The sequence below is a fragment of the Macrosteles quadrilineatus genome, unplaced genomic scaffold, assembly GCF_028750875.1.
Source record: "Macrosteles quadrilineatus isolate MER2022 unplaced genomic scaffold, UCM_ALF_1.0 Scaffold_8__2_contigs__length_117827958, whole genome shotgun sequence".
Taxonomy (NCBI): Eukaryota; Metazoa; Arthropoda; class Insecta; order Hemiptera; family Cicadellidae; genus Macrosteles; species Macrosteles quadrilineatus.
The window spans coordinates 101,690,381-101,707,056 of NW_026542601.1; the positions used below are offsets into that span (position 1 = coordinate 101,690,381).

Here is a 16,676-nt window from a genome sequence, read left to right on the forward strand (position 1 = left end):
TACTAATATCTAAAATGGTCATTCCCAAGTATATTGGTTTATTAAACTTTACAACTAATTTATTCAAATGTATAGCATGTAAATTGTTATCAAACTTTTTGCTACAATCAAACCTTGGATTAGTGACATATTTTGTTAATAGTGACTCATCCTTGAGATATATATCACGAAACTTGCGTTGATTCATAATTGTTCGACCAAAGAGACTATTATTTAACAATTTGTAAAAGTCTTTTTCGAAATCATTTTTAGCACATTTGCGTTTTTCAATATTAAAATTAATATAGGGCGCAAGCCATTTAGACTGTCTAAATTTTAAAATTCTGTGGTATTTTGTAACAACCAAACCAAATTCTTCATATTTGTGTAATGCTTTATAATGTAAAATATATTTAGTTTTGTCATTTAAATTAGGTATTAATTTGCCATTCATTTTCTCTGGTGCTAATGGATAGTCGTTATGTAAATCATGTAAGCTTTTATCATATTTTAAATCAACTTCTAAAATGTATCCAAACTCATCATTTTGATTGTATTTGTAGTCTACCTCATTAGTCCAACGAAATCCATCCACGGGTAGTGTCTCACACATAGCTGTGGAGTATAGCGAGTTACAATCTAAATATATTAAATACACACTCTCTTGATTGGGATCATAATGTTCACCCATATATTTATTATTGGCTTTAGCGTAACGTGTGGAAATCATACTGACTCCTCCTCTGATTGCACTTTCTATGAACAAATGCATGTCAATATCTTGAAATAATTGTAATTTTATACCAGTCATTCTAAGACAGGCTTCCCATGTTAGTCCTGGAAGTGAATACATATGTACGGGGTCAAGTTTGTAATCCTTTAAACACAGGTCTCTAAATGTCTCAAACACATCAGCCAGTAGCAATACGTCTGTTTTAAGATATAAATCATGATATTCTTGTAAATTGTTTATATTAAAATGGGTCCAGACATGTTTTGCATGTTCATATTCGATGGGAGAGATATGTTCTTTAGTTAAAGTACTGTAAAAATTTTCAATTGAAGGTAGAGACTCTGCAAACTTATCTGGTCCTGTCATGTATTCATAGGGAAATACGCCTTTACGTTGTAGTAGTGGATTGTCTATGAATCTAAATGTATTTAAATTGGAAGCTAATTTGTATAATGGAAGGGACAGAAAATTATAGGAATCCAAAAATACTAAATCATCAACTGAGAATGAAATGTACTTTTCCATATCTTTGGCTATGCAATTTAATTTACGATCAAACTTTCCCAGGTGTTGCATTATTAAATGTCCATCGTAATTTTTCAAGTTATGGAAGAATACTGGTATTTTCTTTGTTACTTTATAGTTTAAATTACAATCATTGTGGGCAGCTCCACGGTATTGGCCATTCGAATGACAATGTTCCCGTACCCTATCAAAATATAGGGGCTTTTCACAAATGTGACAATGTGTTGAGTTTTGGAAAGATGCCTCTTGCTCAGGAGTCATTACAAGGGGAATATATATCGCCATTTGACTTTTAATGAAGTCATAAGTCTCAAATAATCTTTCGAAAAACACATCCATAACATTTTCGCCACTATATAACTCTTCAGAAATAATCTTAGAATCTTTTACTACGACAAATGCAAATCCAGATGGAGTATGGTTGTTAGAGTTTATAAAACATTCAAAATCTGCATAAATTACAAATGGGGCTTTAAGTTGATATTTATAATTTTTAAATTGTAATGTATTTTGTTTAGACATTTCCACTCTTTGTGCATCAAAGTTCTTACAATATGTTATATGACGTTCTAATTTATCTTTGGTGTAAAAATGTTGTAAACAAAACTTGCAAAAATGCTTTTTACGGTTATCTTTTGTTGACCGTAGCATTAACCTATTAAAATCACGAATTAAACAGTAATGTGATTTACGACCTTGTTGTAATAATAATAGATCTATATGAGTATTACTATTTAGTTTGGTTCTTCCTAATGGATATATAAATTTTCGGTCTTCAACTCCAAATACATTAACACTTATATTATTTTGTCTTTCAAATTTATCTATATCAGATATTTTTACGGGATATTTTATATTTGTCATGTTCAACTTACCAACATAGGGTGCATATTTCGATACCCTTTCAGCATTTTTAGCATTCCTTGGATATAAAGCTGCTAAAATTGACCAAAGGAAGCATTTATTGTCAGAATTCTTTATATTTAAAACAGCTTTTGTCAACTTAATACTTTTTGGTGTGGGAATGTATGACTTTGGAGTTAGGGGCTTATACTTGTAAACATGTAACTGCCAAAATTTAGTATAGTCATATATCCATCCACTACCTTCCGCTTGATATTTGTGCATGGAAGCGTCAATCTTTAAAAGAGCATTTTCAATTTGAGGCTTTAAATCTCTCTTCTCAATGGTTAGGATAGTAAGGCTTCTAAAATCTGCAATACATTCTTTCTCATTAACTAATTTTCCATTTTGATCTATTGTATATTTTATAAATTTGATTCTCCTTACTAAAGTCCATTTTATCGGTAGAGGACAAGACTGAAGAGTACTTTTAAGTTCAGTTTTAATCGATTCACCAACAAATTTAATCATTGTATATGGACATTTGTTACAAGAATTGATGTGTCTTTTAAAATGACCAACAACATTTCTTTTACAGAAATTACAAGTCTTATGAGTTTGTAATATATGAGATTTTAGAGCCATGTTATTATCACAGATTATATCACAAACTTTGCACAGTTTCACCTTCATTTTATGTATTACCTTGTAGTGGCGAATCAGGTTGCTTTTTTTGGAGAGCGATGCAAAACAATGTTGACATGTAGTCTTCATTTTTATATATGTAATTAAAAAATAGGTTGGCATCTTCTATATAGTAGAAATTACATTTTGACAATTTCAATTAATGAGAAATAATAATTTGAATTAGAATTTTATATTTTAATATTCAAAACAATTTCATACAATAAGATTTGACAATTGTAATTTTCTAAATCAAAACTAAATCCAAAATCTTAAATAAAAAATACTTTTTAGCAATTCAGATTGCTGAGTCTACATATATACAGAGTGAGTGTTACCTATTTTAAAGGGGACTTGACAAAATTATATAGTGAGTGTAATTCAGCTATGTTTTTAAATAATAACTTGTGCACACTTTTGACTCAAAGTCCCCCCGTGAGTGAGTTTGGCTAAGTTTTTAAATAATAACTTGTGCACACTTTTGACTCAAAGTCCCCCCGTGAGTGAGTTTGGCTAAGTTTTTAAATAATAACTTGTGCACACTTTTTGACTCAAAGTCCCCCGGTGCATGAAGTTTGGCTAAGTTTTTAAATAATAACTTGTATATATTTTTGACTCACTTAAAAATAGTAATAACAAAATAAGTTACTTTTTAGATAGAGAAGCAGCACACAGTTAACATGTAACTAAAAAAACAAAGTTAGCATCTTCTATATGGTGGAAATTACATTTTAGACAATTTCAATTAATGGGAAATAATAATTTAAATCAGAATTTTAAATTTTAATATTCAAATCAATTTCATACAATAAAATTTGGCAATTGTAATTTTTTAAATCAAAACTAAGTCCAAAATCTTAAATAAAAATACTTTTTAGCAATTCAGATTGATGAGTCTACATATATACAGAGTGAGTGTTAGTTATAGGGAAGACTATGTTACCTATGTTAAAAGGGACTCGACAAAATTATATAGTGAGTATAATTCGGCTAAGTTTTTAAATAATAACTTGTACACATTTTGACTCAAAGTCCCCTGGTGCGTGAAGTTTGGCTAAGTTTTTAAATAATAACTTGTGCAAACGTTTGACTCAAAGTTCCCCCCGTGAGTATAATTCGGCTAAGTTTTTAAATAATAACTTGTACACATTTTGATTCAAAGTCCCTTGGTGCGTGAAGTTTGGCTAAGTTTTTAAATAATAACTTGTGCAAACGTTTGACTCAAAGTTCCCCCCGTGAGTATAATTCGGCTAAGTTTTTAAATAATAACTTGTACACATTTTGATTCAAAGTCCCTTGGTGCGTGAAGTTTGGCTAAGTTTTTAAATAATAACTTGTGCAAACGTTTGACTCAAAGTTCCCCCCGTGAGTATAATTCGGCTAAGTTTTTAAATAATAACTTGTATGTACATTTTAAGTCCCTTAGTACATATTAAAAAATACTCTAAGTGTTTAAAAATAGACTTATATACATTTTTTACAAGTTCCCCTCGTGAGTATAATTCGGCTATGTTTTTAAAAATGGACTCGGGAAATTAGCTACACTCCTAAGTTAAAAGAAATACAGAGTATGAGTACAAGCATCAATTACGTCACCAATTGATCCCATGACCCGACACGCGACAACATATTACAATAGTCTAGCTTAGATGTCAAAGACTTACCAAAACAAGAAGATCCAGGTGGAAGAGTGAGTGATGATTCCGTAGAATGCCCCCCTTATATACCACAAAATTGTCTAAATTAATTTAGAACAATGGAAATTGAACAAACTAAAATTGAACAATTGAATAATTGAGGTCAATCAATCAAACATATTTGGTAATTGTCTAAACCTGCCCCAGACAGACTGGCGCCAGACAGGCAGAGAATGTTGACAATTGGTTTTGATTGGGGTCATTAGGTTACACTCACAGTCATTCATTTGAGTCAGGCATAGTTCACGCATAGCCATAAGCGTGTCCGAGTTCACGCACAAACCTCACATGATTTTGAGAATATACTTGTGAATGGATGTGGATTCAAAATTTTAATGGTATTGAACATTTATATAGGCTTGTATTGGACGAGATCTAAATATAGCTGGTCTTTAACAAAGTGGCCAAAAAAAGCTCACCATTTCCAGACGTGATTTTTAGTATTAAAAAAGTAGAAAATTTATATAGGGGTGTATAGGTCGAGAGCTGGGTCTTTAAAAAAAGTGGCCAAAAAAAGCTCTTCAATTTTTTTCTAATTTTTCCCCTATAAAAAGTGCCCTAAAAGTGCCTCTAAAACACCGAAAGTGAGGTCATATTCTTCTATTATATCTACTGACAAAACATACATAGATTGTTCATAGGAACAATCTCACTACTAAGGCTATTGTGAATGTTTAAGATACAAAATGCTTATACAGGGTGTTTTTTTTTTACTTGGATCTTTATTTATGTAAAATCCGCAATAGATAGAAATATGCAGTTTGCGGAAATCATCTATTGACGTAGGGAGCCCAATTGTTTTGAATTCAACGTTACATTCTCATTCCCCCCCCTTTCCCCCTGCCCACAACTTATTTTTTTCAAATAGCAAGGTACCCATCGTGACAGGGGGGAAAGGGGGGGGGAATGTGAATGTAACGTTGAATTCAAAACAATTGGGCTCCCTACGTCAATAGATGATTCCCGCAAACTGCATATTTCTATATATTGCGGTTTTTACATAAATAAAGATACAAATAAAAAAAACACCCTGTATATTTGTGTTGCAAGAAGGAAAGTACTGTAAGCTGTCACCAAACTGAGAGAAGGAATAATTGAATGAATGTCGTGAACGAATTATTAAGAACGTGTTATGTTTAGTTGACGCTAATCCAATTCCCTTCACGGTTGCGAGCTCTCGGCCGCCTTATAGAGACGGTTTCTGAATTAGAATCTTATTAATTCTTTAAAATATGCTCATATGAAAAAATCCAGCAAAGACTATTTTTTAATGATTTAATACTACTTGGTGTTACCATTATACTATATGAATGTTTATTTGTTAAAATTCCTCTATAGTTTCTGTTTTTTTAAGTATTTCTTCCTAAAGATATAAAAAAAAAACTATTAACAAAATTAAAACTTAGTTTTTTTAATACTTTACAAATTATTCGTTTGCTTACGTTTTATAAATAGTAACGATCGTCTTAAAAATTTAAAGGTATGGACATAGTTTTAGTTATGTTTCATAAGGAAACAATATAACTGTTGCATTCATGTTATGTGTGAGAGGGTTTCGTAAAGATATATATATTTATGTTTCCTCATCTGAGTTGAGACTTCCTGAGACCGTATTAAAGGAGCGCTTAAAGCTAGTTTGGGAATACACAGTAGGGGGGCGGGTGGAATAACATGAAGTATATTTAATTTGAATTTATTACACCAGTGTGATTGCGACATATTTTTGCGTCTTTGTTTTCTCAACCCTCAAAATATTGGGCTGTTTTGTATAAATTTTGTAGGAATTTCAATATCTTAAATTTCTTAAAATTTTCGTTTTCAAAACTGTAATCAATAAGGGTTCTGGATGGACATGTTTGAAATTATCACGCAAAATGGCATTGTTATGTTATATATTTTATTGACACCCGAGCCAGTGGAATTTTGTAAAATAGGATCGTGAACACTGTTAAATAAAACGGCGCAAAACCGTCGAACAGAGAATTGATTCCATTCTCCTGGTGCTAAGACAAGATAGGCCAGAATCCTATTCTCCCATTGATGGGCTATATTTTAACTTGGATTTCAATCTATAATAATAAAGAAAACTAATAGAATCGTTGGTACAAAAGACTTAAAAAATGTATTGTTATCTCGGCAAAAGTTGTGCAAAATGCAGTAACGACAATAAAGACAAAGAAGTAAAACAATGCGCCGAAATTAATATTAAAATCCGAAAGAAGTTCAAGCACAGAATGATAAATTTCTTTTCAACTTCAATTCAGATTCAAGTTTTACTTCCTATTCAAACTTTTATGAAATGACCGGATTACATTTTAAATCGTTTCCTTTTATATCTACCGTTTTGTCTGAACTTTTAAACCCCGTTAAATATAGAAAGCTGAAACAGCTACTCTTAAGAACTAAATATGAGTTTTTTTTGCAAAGATTTCTGTTTAAAGGATATTGACTTAGTGATAATGTTTGTTTAGAATAAATTACAATGTATATTCAATGCTCACAGAGATTATGTTATTATACCATTACTTGTGAAAATTTTCTTAAAACTTTTACCTTTATGTTTATGAAGGTTTCTAAAAAGAACAAGTACTAGTTTTTTTTTATAAAACATATTAATATACATATAACAATATTCATTTCGATATATAACCAATTGTCAAAAGAAATATTACTGCGGCGTAAAATTAATACCAAAAATAATAATACTGTACGTTAATAAGTTATAACTTAATTAAATATACAGTATTTAATTGGTACCATAAATACAATTGAAATGTAAATAACTCCTCTATTATCATTGCATTTGTTATACTAATACCAAAAAAATACGCCTTTCAATTCTTTGCACTGTATTTCTATGCTACCTCATTTCGTTCACTAACTCATTTATTACATCTAATGTAAATGGCTAAGGATTTGTTCTTGGCAAATCGTCCAACACCATGTCAAAATTAAATTACTTAAGAATTATATTACAATGCGTATAATATTATATGTTGGCGTTGAAAAAAGTTATAATATGACAGTATTTATGTCAGTATTTCATAAGTTAAAAGCTACGACCAAACATAATCCCAAAAAATAAGAACAAGAATGAACAGTGCTTTGTTTTATGGACTTGACATGGAGGAAGCGCCGCACACCGTACATGTCGGGGTCGACTTTTATTATTCTGGTACTGGCCGTTGGCTACCCTGCCAAGCATAGCGACTTCCGGAGAATCTCATCAGACCGGAAACGGCATCGTCTTCTTTTGACATTGAGCGGTCAAGGAATCTATTAAATAATTATTTATGTTTACAATAGTTTAATCGTTTGAATCTTCAAGTCAATGCTGGTGCAAAATAATTCATTTGTTTTACCAACCAAAGCGAACAGATTTGCTTACCACCAAACTATAGGTGAAGCAACAGAGTGACTTTGGTGAATTCCGTGTCCTATATTTTATACCCACAAGTTCAACTAACATTTTTGTTACATGTATAAACAAGATAACCTCTATATGTATGCCATTAAAAAATGTATAGTCCTGTTCCGTTGGTCACATAAAATCCCTTGGCAAATATGTATTTTTTTATTATTAGACACATAAAATTACTCAACACTAACTCATTTACTATAATCAATCTTAAGATTATTTCATAAAATAGAGATATTGATAAATAGAAATACAGAATGCTATATACAATTTCAAATTACTAGAATCATGTATTTTAATTTAGCAATATAAATAAGTCAATCACTGAAAGTCTTACTGTCGTGGTATTCGTAGAATTTCCGTATCACATTTTGTCTCTGACGTTTCATCCACGTTTCGGAATTCCATTTACAAAACAGTACAGTAATGCAGAATATTGCTGAAAGGTATAAGGGACATGATGCGTTATTGAGTATGTGACTAGGTGAATTGATGTATGTATAAGTAAATGAGTTGATGAGCGTTACTAGTCTGACTGCATTAACAATTACCATGTGAAACTAGTCAAAACGTTACCATGTTTATTGTGTTATCTGGAATTACTGAGAATATGACAGTTTTTAAAAATAAAACCACGTATCAATCAATCAATTAGTCAACTATTTAAGAATGGTACGCCACTATGTGCGTATTTTAACCCAAATATGAGTAAAGTATGAGTGTAGGATGAGTGGTGCGATCTTTTAGTCTTGTTAGTGACGAAGGTCGTCATGTTCCATAGACACAGCTATTAATAACAGCACATACGCAAATGACATCTAAGGGACTTACAGTTTATAGTGGAATCCGAACACATTTTTCCTTGTAAATAACGAATTGGGCTAATTATCAGAATAGTACTGAGGAAGGTGTAATATAGTGCAATAGGACCATATTAGATTATTAGTAACCGGAAACAGATTAAGTTACTGGGTGGCTGCACTGCCTACATCGGCGTGGAGCTCCCTGAAGGAGTTTTCCGTCTTGATGATCGTCACTTTGAGTCTAGCAAGGTGTGTAACCAGATGTCACCATGTTTTCTTTATAGTTATAATAGTACTTATTACAATGGCGCAGTCGTAGTCAAGTTATGTTCAACTTCTTTTTCGCGAGTGCGGAGTGTTGAAAAATTAATTTGAGAACCATGTCGTCCCGTTCGATAGGGAGTATGGGGGAGTTTAACCCTCATGAAGAGGATTTTTCGTCATATTTAATGAGGCTGAAAAACTACTTGAAGGCCAACAGCGTAAAGGAAGGATCGGAGTAATCCATTTTGATTACTGTAATTGGACCAAAAGCTCTGGCTGTTCTCACGGACTTAGTATCACCAGATTCGGTAGATTCCAAGGATTATAAGGATCTGTTAAAGGTGTTGGAAGCACATTATTCTCCAAAAAGGTTAGTGGTAGCCGAACGCTACACGTTCTACTCACGTGTTCAGCGTCCCAATGAAAGTATTGCTGATTTTATGGTAGCAATTAGGCATTTATCGAGCACATGTAACTTCAAAGCCTTTCTTAAGGATGCACTCAGGGATAAATTAATATCTGGAATCCACAATGAGGCAATTAGGCAAAAACTTCTCAGTGATGAACAAGATTTGGATTTAACATTTTCATTAGCGCTATCCTTAGAGCAAGCAGTAAAACAAACTAGTCTTTTTGTAGGTTCAGGGAACCATGTTCATGATTTAAATAAAATGAGTCTAGGTCCACGTAAAGTAGGCCTAAGTGCCAAGCATGGAGGTAAATCAGCTAAGTTTTCAAGGTCATCTGCTGAGGTAGGCCTAGTTGGCCAATTTCATAAGCTCAAATGCTATCGTTGTGCGAAAGAGCACAAGGCTCATGAATGTCCTTATATCAATTTTAAATGTAATATACGTAAAAAAAATTGGACACCTTGGTAAGGTGTGTAGGTCGAAGGATTCGTCTGATAGGCCTAGGGCTAACAAAAAAGTATTTAAGGTTCACAATGTTGAAGAGACATCGGAAGTTTTACAGGACTTATGTCTGTATAGTGTAGGCCTTGGAGATGGAAAGGCGGGTTATGAAGTAGGGTTGCTGATTGAAACCCATAATGTGACCATGGAGCTCGATACAGGCAGCGCCCTTACGGTCTGCCCCTTTGAGTGGTATCGGAAATATTTTTCACATCTGGCTTTAAAGCCTTGTTATGTAAAACTACTTACCTATTCAGTAAATGAAGTAAGTGTGTTGGGACAGATTTTGGTTAGAGTAAAAGCGGCCAACCAAATTTATCAGGACTTGCCGTTAGTTATTGTAGAGTTAGGCCAAACGGGTCAACCAATGTTGCTAGGTAGAAACTGGCTTGAACATGTAACCTTAGACTGGAAGTTTATATTTTCTCAAGATAAAACTTTAAACCGCTCCGACGAGCACGTTTTTAATAGGCCTAGCCTAAACTCTATTGACAAGTTACCTAACCTAACTTCACTTCAATCAGCTGACTCGGTTCAGCCTAGGGCCAAGGAAGATGTTAAGCATTTAAGGCAAAAGTTTTCTTCTGCGTTTGAAGGAAAATTAGGTTCAATCAAGGGTGTGAAGACACATATAATTTTGAAAGATGGAGCTGTACCGAAGTTCTGCAAATTTCGTCCAGTGCCGTTCTCACTTCGCAAACAAGTGGAAGAGGAAATAGACAAGATGGTGGATGATGGAATTGCTTATCCTGTTTTGAGTTCCGACTGGGCAACCCAACTGGTTGTTGTGCCCAAGCCTACAGGAGTTAGGCTATGCGGGGACTTTAAGGTAACGTTAAACCAAGTTATCCAAACTGAACACTATCCTTTACCTCAACCCGAGGATATTTTTGCTTCATTATCTGGTTGTTCTGTGTTCTCTGTTATTGATTTACAGACATCCTATCTTCAACTGGAGGTTGCTGAGGATTCACAGGAGTTGTTAACCTTGGCAACACATAAAGGATTATTTCGTCTTACTCGTTTGCCATATGGCCTATCCAGTGCACCTGCTTTGTTTCAGGCAGCTATTGATGAGATAATTAAAAATCTTCCCGGTACGGTAGCGTACCTTGATGATGTCTTGATTGGCGGACATTCATACCCTGAAGCAGTGTCTAGGTTGGAGCAAGTTCTTCAACGCTTCCAAGAATATGGAGTGAAGGTTAACGATAGTAAATGCAAATTTTTACAACCTGTTGTAGACTATTTAGGTTATAGGTTGTCGGCTGAAGGTATAAGTCCACGAGAAGGGCTAGTGGAAGCCATCAAGGATGCCCCGGAACCATCAAGTAAGGAGGAGTTGAGATCATATATAGGACTCATTAATTACTATGGTAGATTTATTTCCAATCTCTCTGATAAGCTGAACTGTTTCTATGAGTTGTTGAAAAAGGATGTTCCTTTTGTTTGGTCTAGGAAATGTGCTGAAACTTTTAAACAGAGTAAACACTGGGTGTTATCTTCTGATATTCTTGTACATTATGATGTAAATAAGCCACTAGTGCTTACATGTGATGCAAGCCCTCGAGGCGTGGGGGCGGTGCTGTCCCATTTGATTGATGGCGAAGAGAGGCCTATTGCTTTCGCCTCTAAAACTCTAAGTCAAAGTGAGAAAAATTATTCTCAGCTTCATAGGGAAGCCCTAGCATTAGTATTTGGTGCTAAGAAATTTCATAAGTATATTTACGGGAGAAAACATGTCATATTACAGAGTGACCACCAGCCGTTGGCTACTATCTTTGGCTCAAAGCGAGGAACTCCAAGCCTAGCCGCAGCGCGCCTACAGAGATGGGCCCTGATTTTGGCTTCGTATGACGTCGAAGTGAGATATCGCAAGGCGTCTGATGTGCCACATGCCGATGCCTTATCCCGGTTTCCGTTACCGGCAAGTGATTCACTGGAACTGGAAAACAACTTTATCTCGCACACTCAGGAATGCGTGGAGGTACTAAACTGCTTCAGCACGGTGAGTCAACCTAATCACCTATCACTTCTAAGGAAATTGCTAAATTCACTGGTACTGATCCTATATTATCTAAAGTAAAAGATTATGTTTGGCACGGCTGGCATGGCGCTGTGGATAAAGAGTTATTGCCTTATGTAAAAAGGAAAGATGAACTTTCTGTGGATAGTAATTGTCTTCTGTGGGGGGGCCCGTGTGGTCATTCCGACAAAATTGAGGAACCAAATTTTAGAATTGCTCCATGATCAACATCCAGGCATTACACAGATGAAGCTGTTATCACGTAGCTATGTGTGGTGGCCCGGTATAGAACAAGGTATTGAAGAAACAGTGTCTTCTTGTTATATTTGTCAGTGTACGAGTAATGCAGCTCCAAAAGTCCCTCTCCAACAGTGGCCCCGTGTGTATGGCAGATGGCAACGGGTGCACATAGATTTCGCTGAAGATCCTAATTCTAGGCAACAAATGTTAGTACTAGTAGACAGTTTTTCCAAGTGGATCGAGGTGTTTGTTATGAAATCTACTAGTTCTCTCAAGACCATTGAGCGTCTCCGTTCACTTTTTGCATCGTATGGGCTTCCGGACACTCTAGTATCTGATAATGGCCCTTCTTTTACAAGTTTTGAGTTCAAAGAATTCTTAAAGAAGAATGGAGTAAGGTTTGTCTTATCACCTCCTTATCATCCTGCATCAAATGGTGCTGCTGAGCGGTGCGTTCAAGAAGTGAAGAAGAACCTGTCAGGCAGGAGAAAAGTGATTGGGTACCTGGAAAAATTCTGGAGATAAAAAGTTCTGTAATATATCTTGTTAGTGTATTGGGAAAGGTTAGGCGTTGCCATGCTGACCACCTCAGGTCTAGAGTTAACATGGAAGAGGAGGGGATAGCAGTGCCAAGTTGTGAGCCAAGGTCTCCCATGAAACCAGTACTTCCTGAGCGAGGTGAAACTTCAGAGGACAAGGAGAGGCAGCAAGTTTCGCCAGGCGGCAATCTCCATTGAAGGATCCTGAGACTGCAGCGGTTCAGCCAAGACATGAAGATAGCGGCAGTGCAGTGCAGCCCGCCCAATCTTAGAAGGTCAAAAAGGACAATACAAAAGCCTGAAAAGCTAGACCTTTAAGCTATTCAGGCAGAAGTAAGAAGAGTTTAGTTTAGTTTATTGAGAAGAATTTTTAAGTTAAAGTCAAAGTTAAATTAATAAAAAAGAAAAAAAAATTATTATGAAGAGAAAGTTTTATGTTTGAAGAGTATGTTATTTGTGGTCTTACAGCAGTAGTGTGGGCCTAATCTAAATGGTGGCGAGTGTAATATAGTGCAATAGGACCATATTAGATTATTAGTAACCGGAAACAGATTCAGTTACTGGGTGGCTGCACTGCCTACATCGGCATGGAGCTCCCTGATTGGCTGCCGATCGGTTAAGGAGTTTTCCGTCTTGATGATCGTCACTTCGACTCTAGCAAGGTGTGTAACCAGATGTCGCCATGTTTTCTTTATAGTTATAATAGTAGTTATTACAGAAGGTCATAGTACTCACTAGTGCGGACGTTAATCCACGCCAGGGAGCATCGCATCCACAGTGCATGCTAATAAATATCCACAATTCGTGACCTCCTAGTAGCTGGATTACAGGACGACGTCTTCGTCCCCGAACTAAGCTATTACTACAATCACTAATGTACACCAAAATCTTCGCCTCTTCCTCGCCCAAACACAAAGCAACACAGACAACTGACTGGGCTGCTGTTAGGCTTCTGTGAACATCGTTTGTATCTACAATCAATTAGACTCTATCAAACTGAGATGAAGGCCCTACGTCGACATCCGACAAGACCCATCTTACAGTCGTTAGTGACGTTAACGCGTTAACACACGTTTCCGGCGAGATGTTTTTAGTTACTAAACAAAAAGAAACACATTATGTGTGCATTCTCAAGTCTTTGTTCATTTGAGTAAAACGCCACATTTCCTTGATTAATGTGGGGCTAGAGTGTTAAAATGCCTAGTATAAGAAAAAAAGCGAGAAACTGTTTATTTGTTATATACTGGACCCGTCAATAAATATCCCTGGTAAAGAAACAGGGTTGAGACAGAAAAAATCAACATCATTCCAATAATTCTACTCATCAATGGTGAAAAAGTAAATTGAAGTACGCCTAACAACACTTGAAACATATATTTCCACTTATACTGTTTACTTACAAGATGCAAATATCCAAATATGGTACCAAATTGTGATATGGTAACAAAACGCAATGACTATAAATGATAGAAAATGTTCTATGGTCAACTTATCACGACGCATCATACCAATGGTCTGGAATTACATGTTACCCGTTACCATACGTAAGAGAAAATTGATAATAAAAAATATTGGAGAGATTTTGATATCAGATTTCAATTAATGATATTTGTCTAGATCTGCACATTGACTCATTCTGCCCAAGAGTATCAAGACTTTTGGGATTCATCTTTCGTGCGTACATAGATTACATCCTGGAAGCTCTGTTGGAACAAGCTATTATATGCAAGCGTAGTATAATCTCCTCATCAAACTGGACACAAATATCAACTTGGAAAAATCCAAAGAAGGTATTAATTCGAGTAATCTGTACTAAATCGGGAACTGACCATTATATGTCCCTGTTTATGACGTAGACGTAGTAAACTACTTGAAGCTGACACATCTGATACGAAGACCTCTCTCTGATCGACAGTCCTAAATTACACGATCTTATCACATTTCAAACCTCAGTGGCTAATTGGATCCAAGAGTTATTCCACTGACATAAGTGATCAACGAATATCACAGTCCTCTAGCAAGACCTCATTGTCGTGGGAATATTAGGGTTAGTTGCCGAGGGTCGAAATGCCGGAAGGTCTAAAAGTACAGCCCAGAAAAAAACGTACTCACTGTTACTGTTTTAAATCTAGCAGGATTTATACCTTGGGCACACAAAATATATTTTTCCTACAGTCACCCGACAAAGTTGGCTTCCTTGTACTATTTATAGTACAGAAAGCTGCTAATTGCTGCATATTTATACTTTGCCGTACGGTTTATACTTTGTCGCACATCAGGATTCCAACTAAACAACACAAAACAGCGTGGTTCTATTATGCACGTAATCCGTGTACGCTTGGAAATAGGTTGGCAACACTTAAAGATAATAATACTATGAGCAGCTGATTGACTATTATAACTACGATTTAACCTGTCATTTCGTGTTTATAGTTTCGGTATTTCTGAACTTTCTGGACTTTGCTTTAAACGTTTTTAAAACATTCCTACGATCTTAATAAACAAGAAAATACCTTTAAAGCATTTTTTTTTTTTGCGCGGAAACCACTTAAAATTACAAAAACATACGGAACTATATTCTCAAAACGTGGAGCACATTTCTTGGCGAGGAAAAATAGCGGAGTGATACGGACCGCGGGTACTACTTCCTCTAGGGCACCATTTGTGTTGCCAGCTGAACCTAAAAACGTGTTGTATAGTGTATGAAAGACTAATTATTTATATGCTTTATAGTGACTGTAGGAAAAATATAATGTGTAAAACGAGTGAAAAAGGCCTTTGCTGCACTCGAGATCACATAACATTGCTAAACATTGCTCTCGTGTGCAGCAAAGTGCCACTTTCACCACTAGTTACACAAATAACTATTGTAAATAAATGTTTATAAAATGAAACTTGCTAAGGTTCTAAATCCCAGAAGGTCATTTTAGACCTTTTGCATACAGTTTGAAATTCGGACGAGGAGAGAAAGGTCTAAAATGAGAATTAGACCTTGCACCACTGTTTTGTCATTTGTAGTCCAACATGCAAACTGTATGCCAAAGGTCTGATTGGACCTTTCGGGATTTAGACCCTCAGCAACAAGTCCAAAATGCTACGTAATTTTATTCCGAAGGTCCAAATAGGCCTTCCAAGATTTACACCTTCAGCAAAACTCCCCTTTATTGGCCCCACCAGGAGTTGTTAAATGACAGTGAAGATGCACTAAAGAGGACCTTCTCAAATTATTTAAGATAGGTGCCTGAGTTTTCTCTTGTTTCTGTAAATCATAATTGTGTGTGAGGTGTGAGAGCGAGCTGGTCTAGTGGTAGAGCGTGTGTCCTTTGTGCCTGAGGTCTTGGGTTCAAATCCTGAAAATCACCAATGTATTTTATTTATGTTATAAAGCCGCAACCCTCTAGGACTAGCCTGAAGCGATGTGTAAAACAGTTCCGGGCTAAAACTAGCGTCATATAAAAGTAGGACATTATTGTGTGTGAAGGGATTGTAAGCAGAGTACCGGTATAGTTTCATGTTCATTTATCAACATAATTTTCTCCATTGGCACATTTTCTTCTTTCTAGTAGCATTATTGAAGCTATTTCATGTAAATATGCTATTAAATTTAACAACACATTATTCTAGTCTAAATCATTGACGTTCAACAACTTGACTTGTAAAAATCGGCCTATGTAAATTTTGGCCTCTTAGTTACCAAATAATATTGAAAAGGGTTTAAAACCCTACTATAAGACAATCTATTGGTTGCCAAATAATATTAAAAAAAAGGGTTTTAACACCTGCGATGAGACAATCTAAACTATACAACATAATGATCCAGACTCAATTTTCGTAAAATAACATAAGTAAAACTATATTATTTGTATTCAATACAACTATTATTTCATACTGACAACTCTTAAACCAAATTATACTGAAAAGGAAACTATTGATGCAAATACATTACTAAAGACTTAAACAAACCATTACATTTGTCAAGGACAAGAAAAAAATATTTTGCAAGAAATGTTTCTC

General features: G+C 35.2%; 1 protein-coding gene across 1 annotated transcript; it reads left to right on the top strand.

Moving 5' to 3' along the window:
• The first annotated feature begins 10,581 nt into the window (after positions 1-10,581).
• On the top strand, positions 10,582-12,648 carry LOC129000616 (uncharacterized). Its single transcript, XM_054427578.1, has 4 exons — positions 10,582-10,686; positions 10,921-11,061; positions 11,611-11,865; positions 12,217-12,648. Exons 1-4 carry the CDS (start codon positions 10,582-10,584, stop codon positions 12,646-12,648), a joined length of 933 nt encoding a protein of 310 aa, XP_054283553.1.
• Positions 12,649-16,676: the final 4,028 nt, after the last annotated feature.

What these genes read in the sequence shown, in the direction of transcription:
- LOC129000616 (XM_054427578.1), top strand. Translation starts at nt 10,582, where the DNA reads ATGGTGGATGATGGAATTGCTTATCCTGTTTTGAGTTCCGACTGGGCA. An exon ending in GGCTATGCGGGGACTTTAAG is followed by an intron (nt 10,687 to 10,920) that starts GTAACGTTAAAC and finishes GCTTTGTTTCAG; the next exon opens with GCAGCTATTGATGAGATAAT. An exon ending in TACTAAACTGCTTCAGCACG is followed by an intron (nt 11,866 to 12,216) that starts GTGAGTCAACCT and finishes TATATTTGTCAG; the next exon opens with TGTACGAGTAATGCAGCTCC.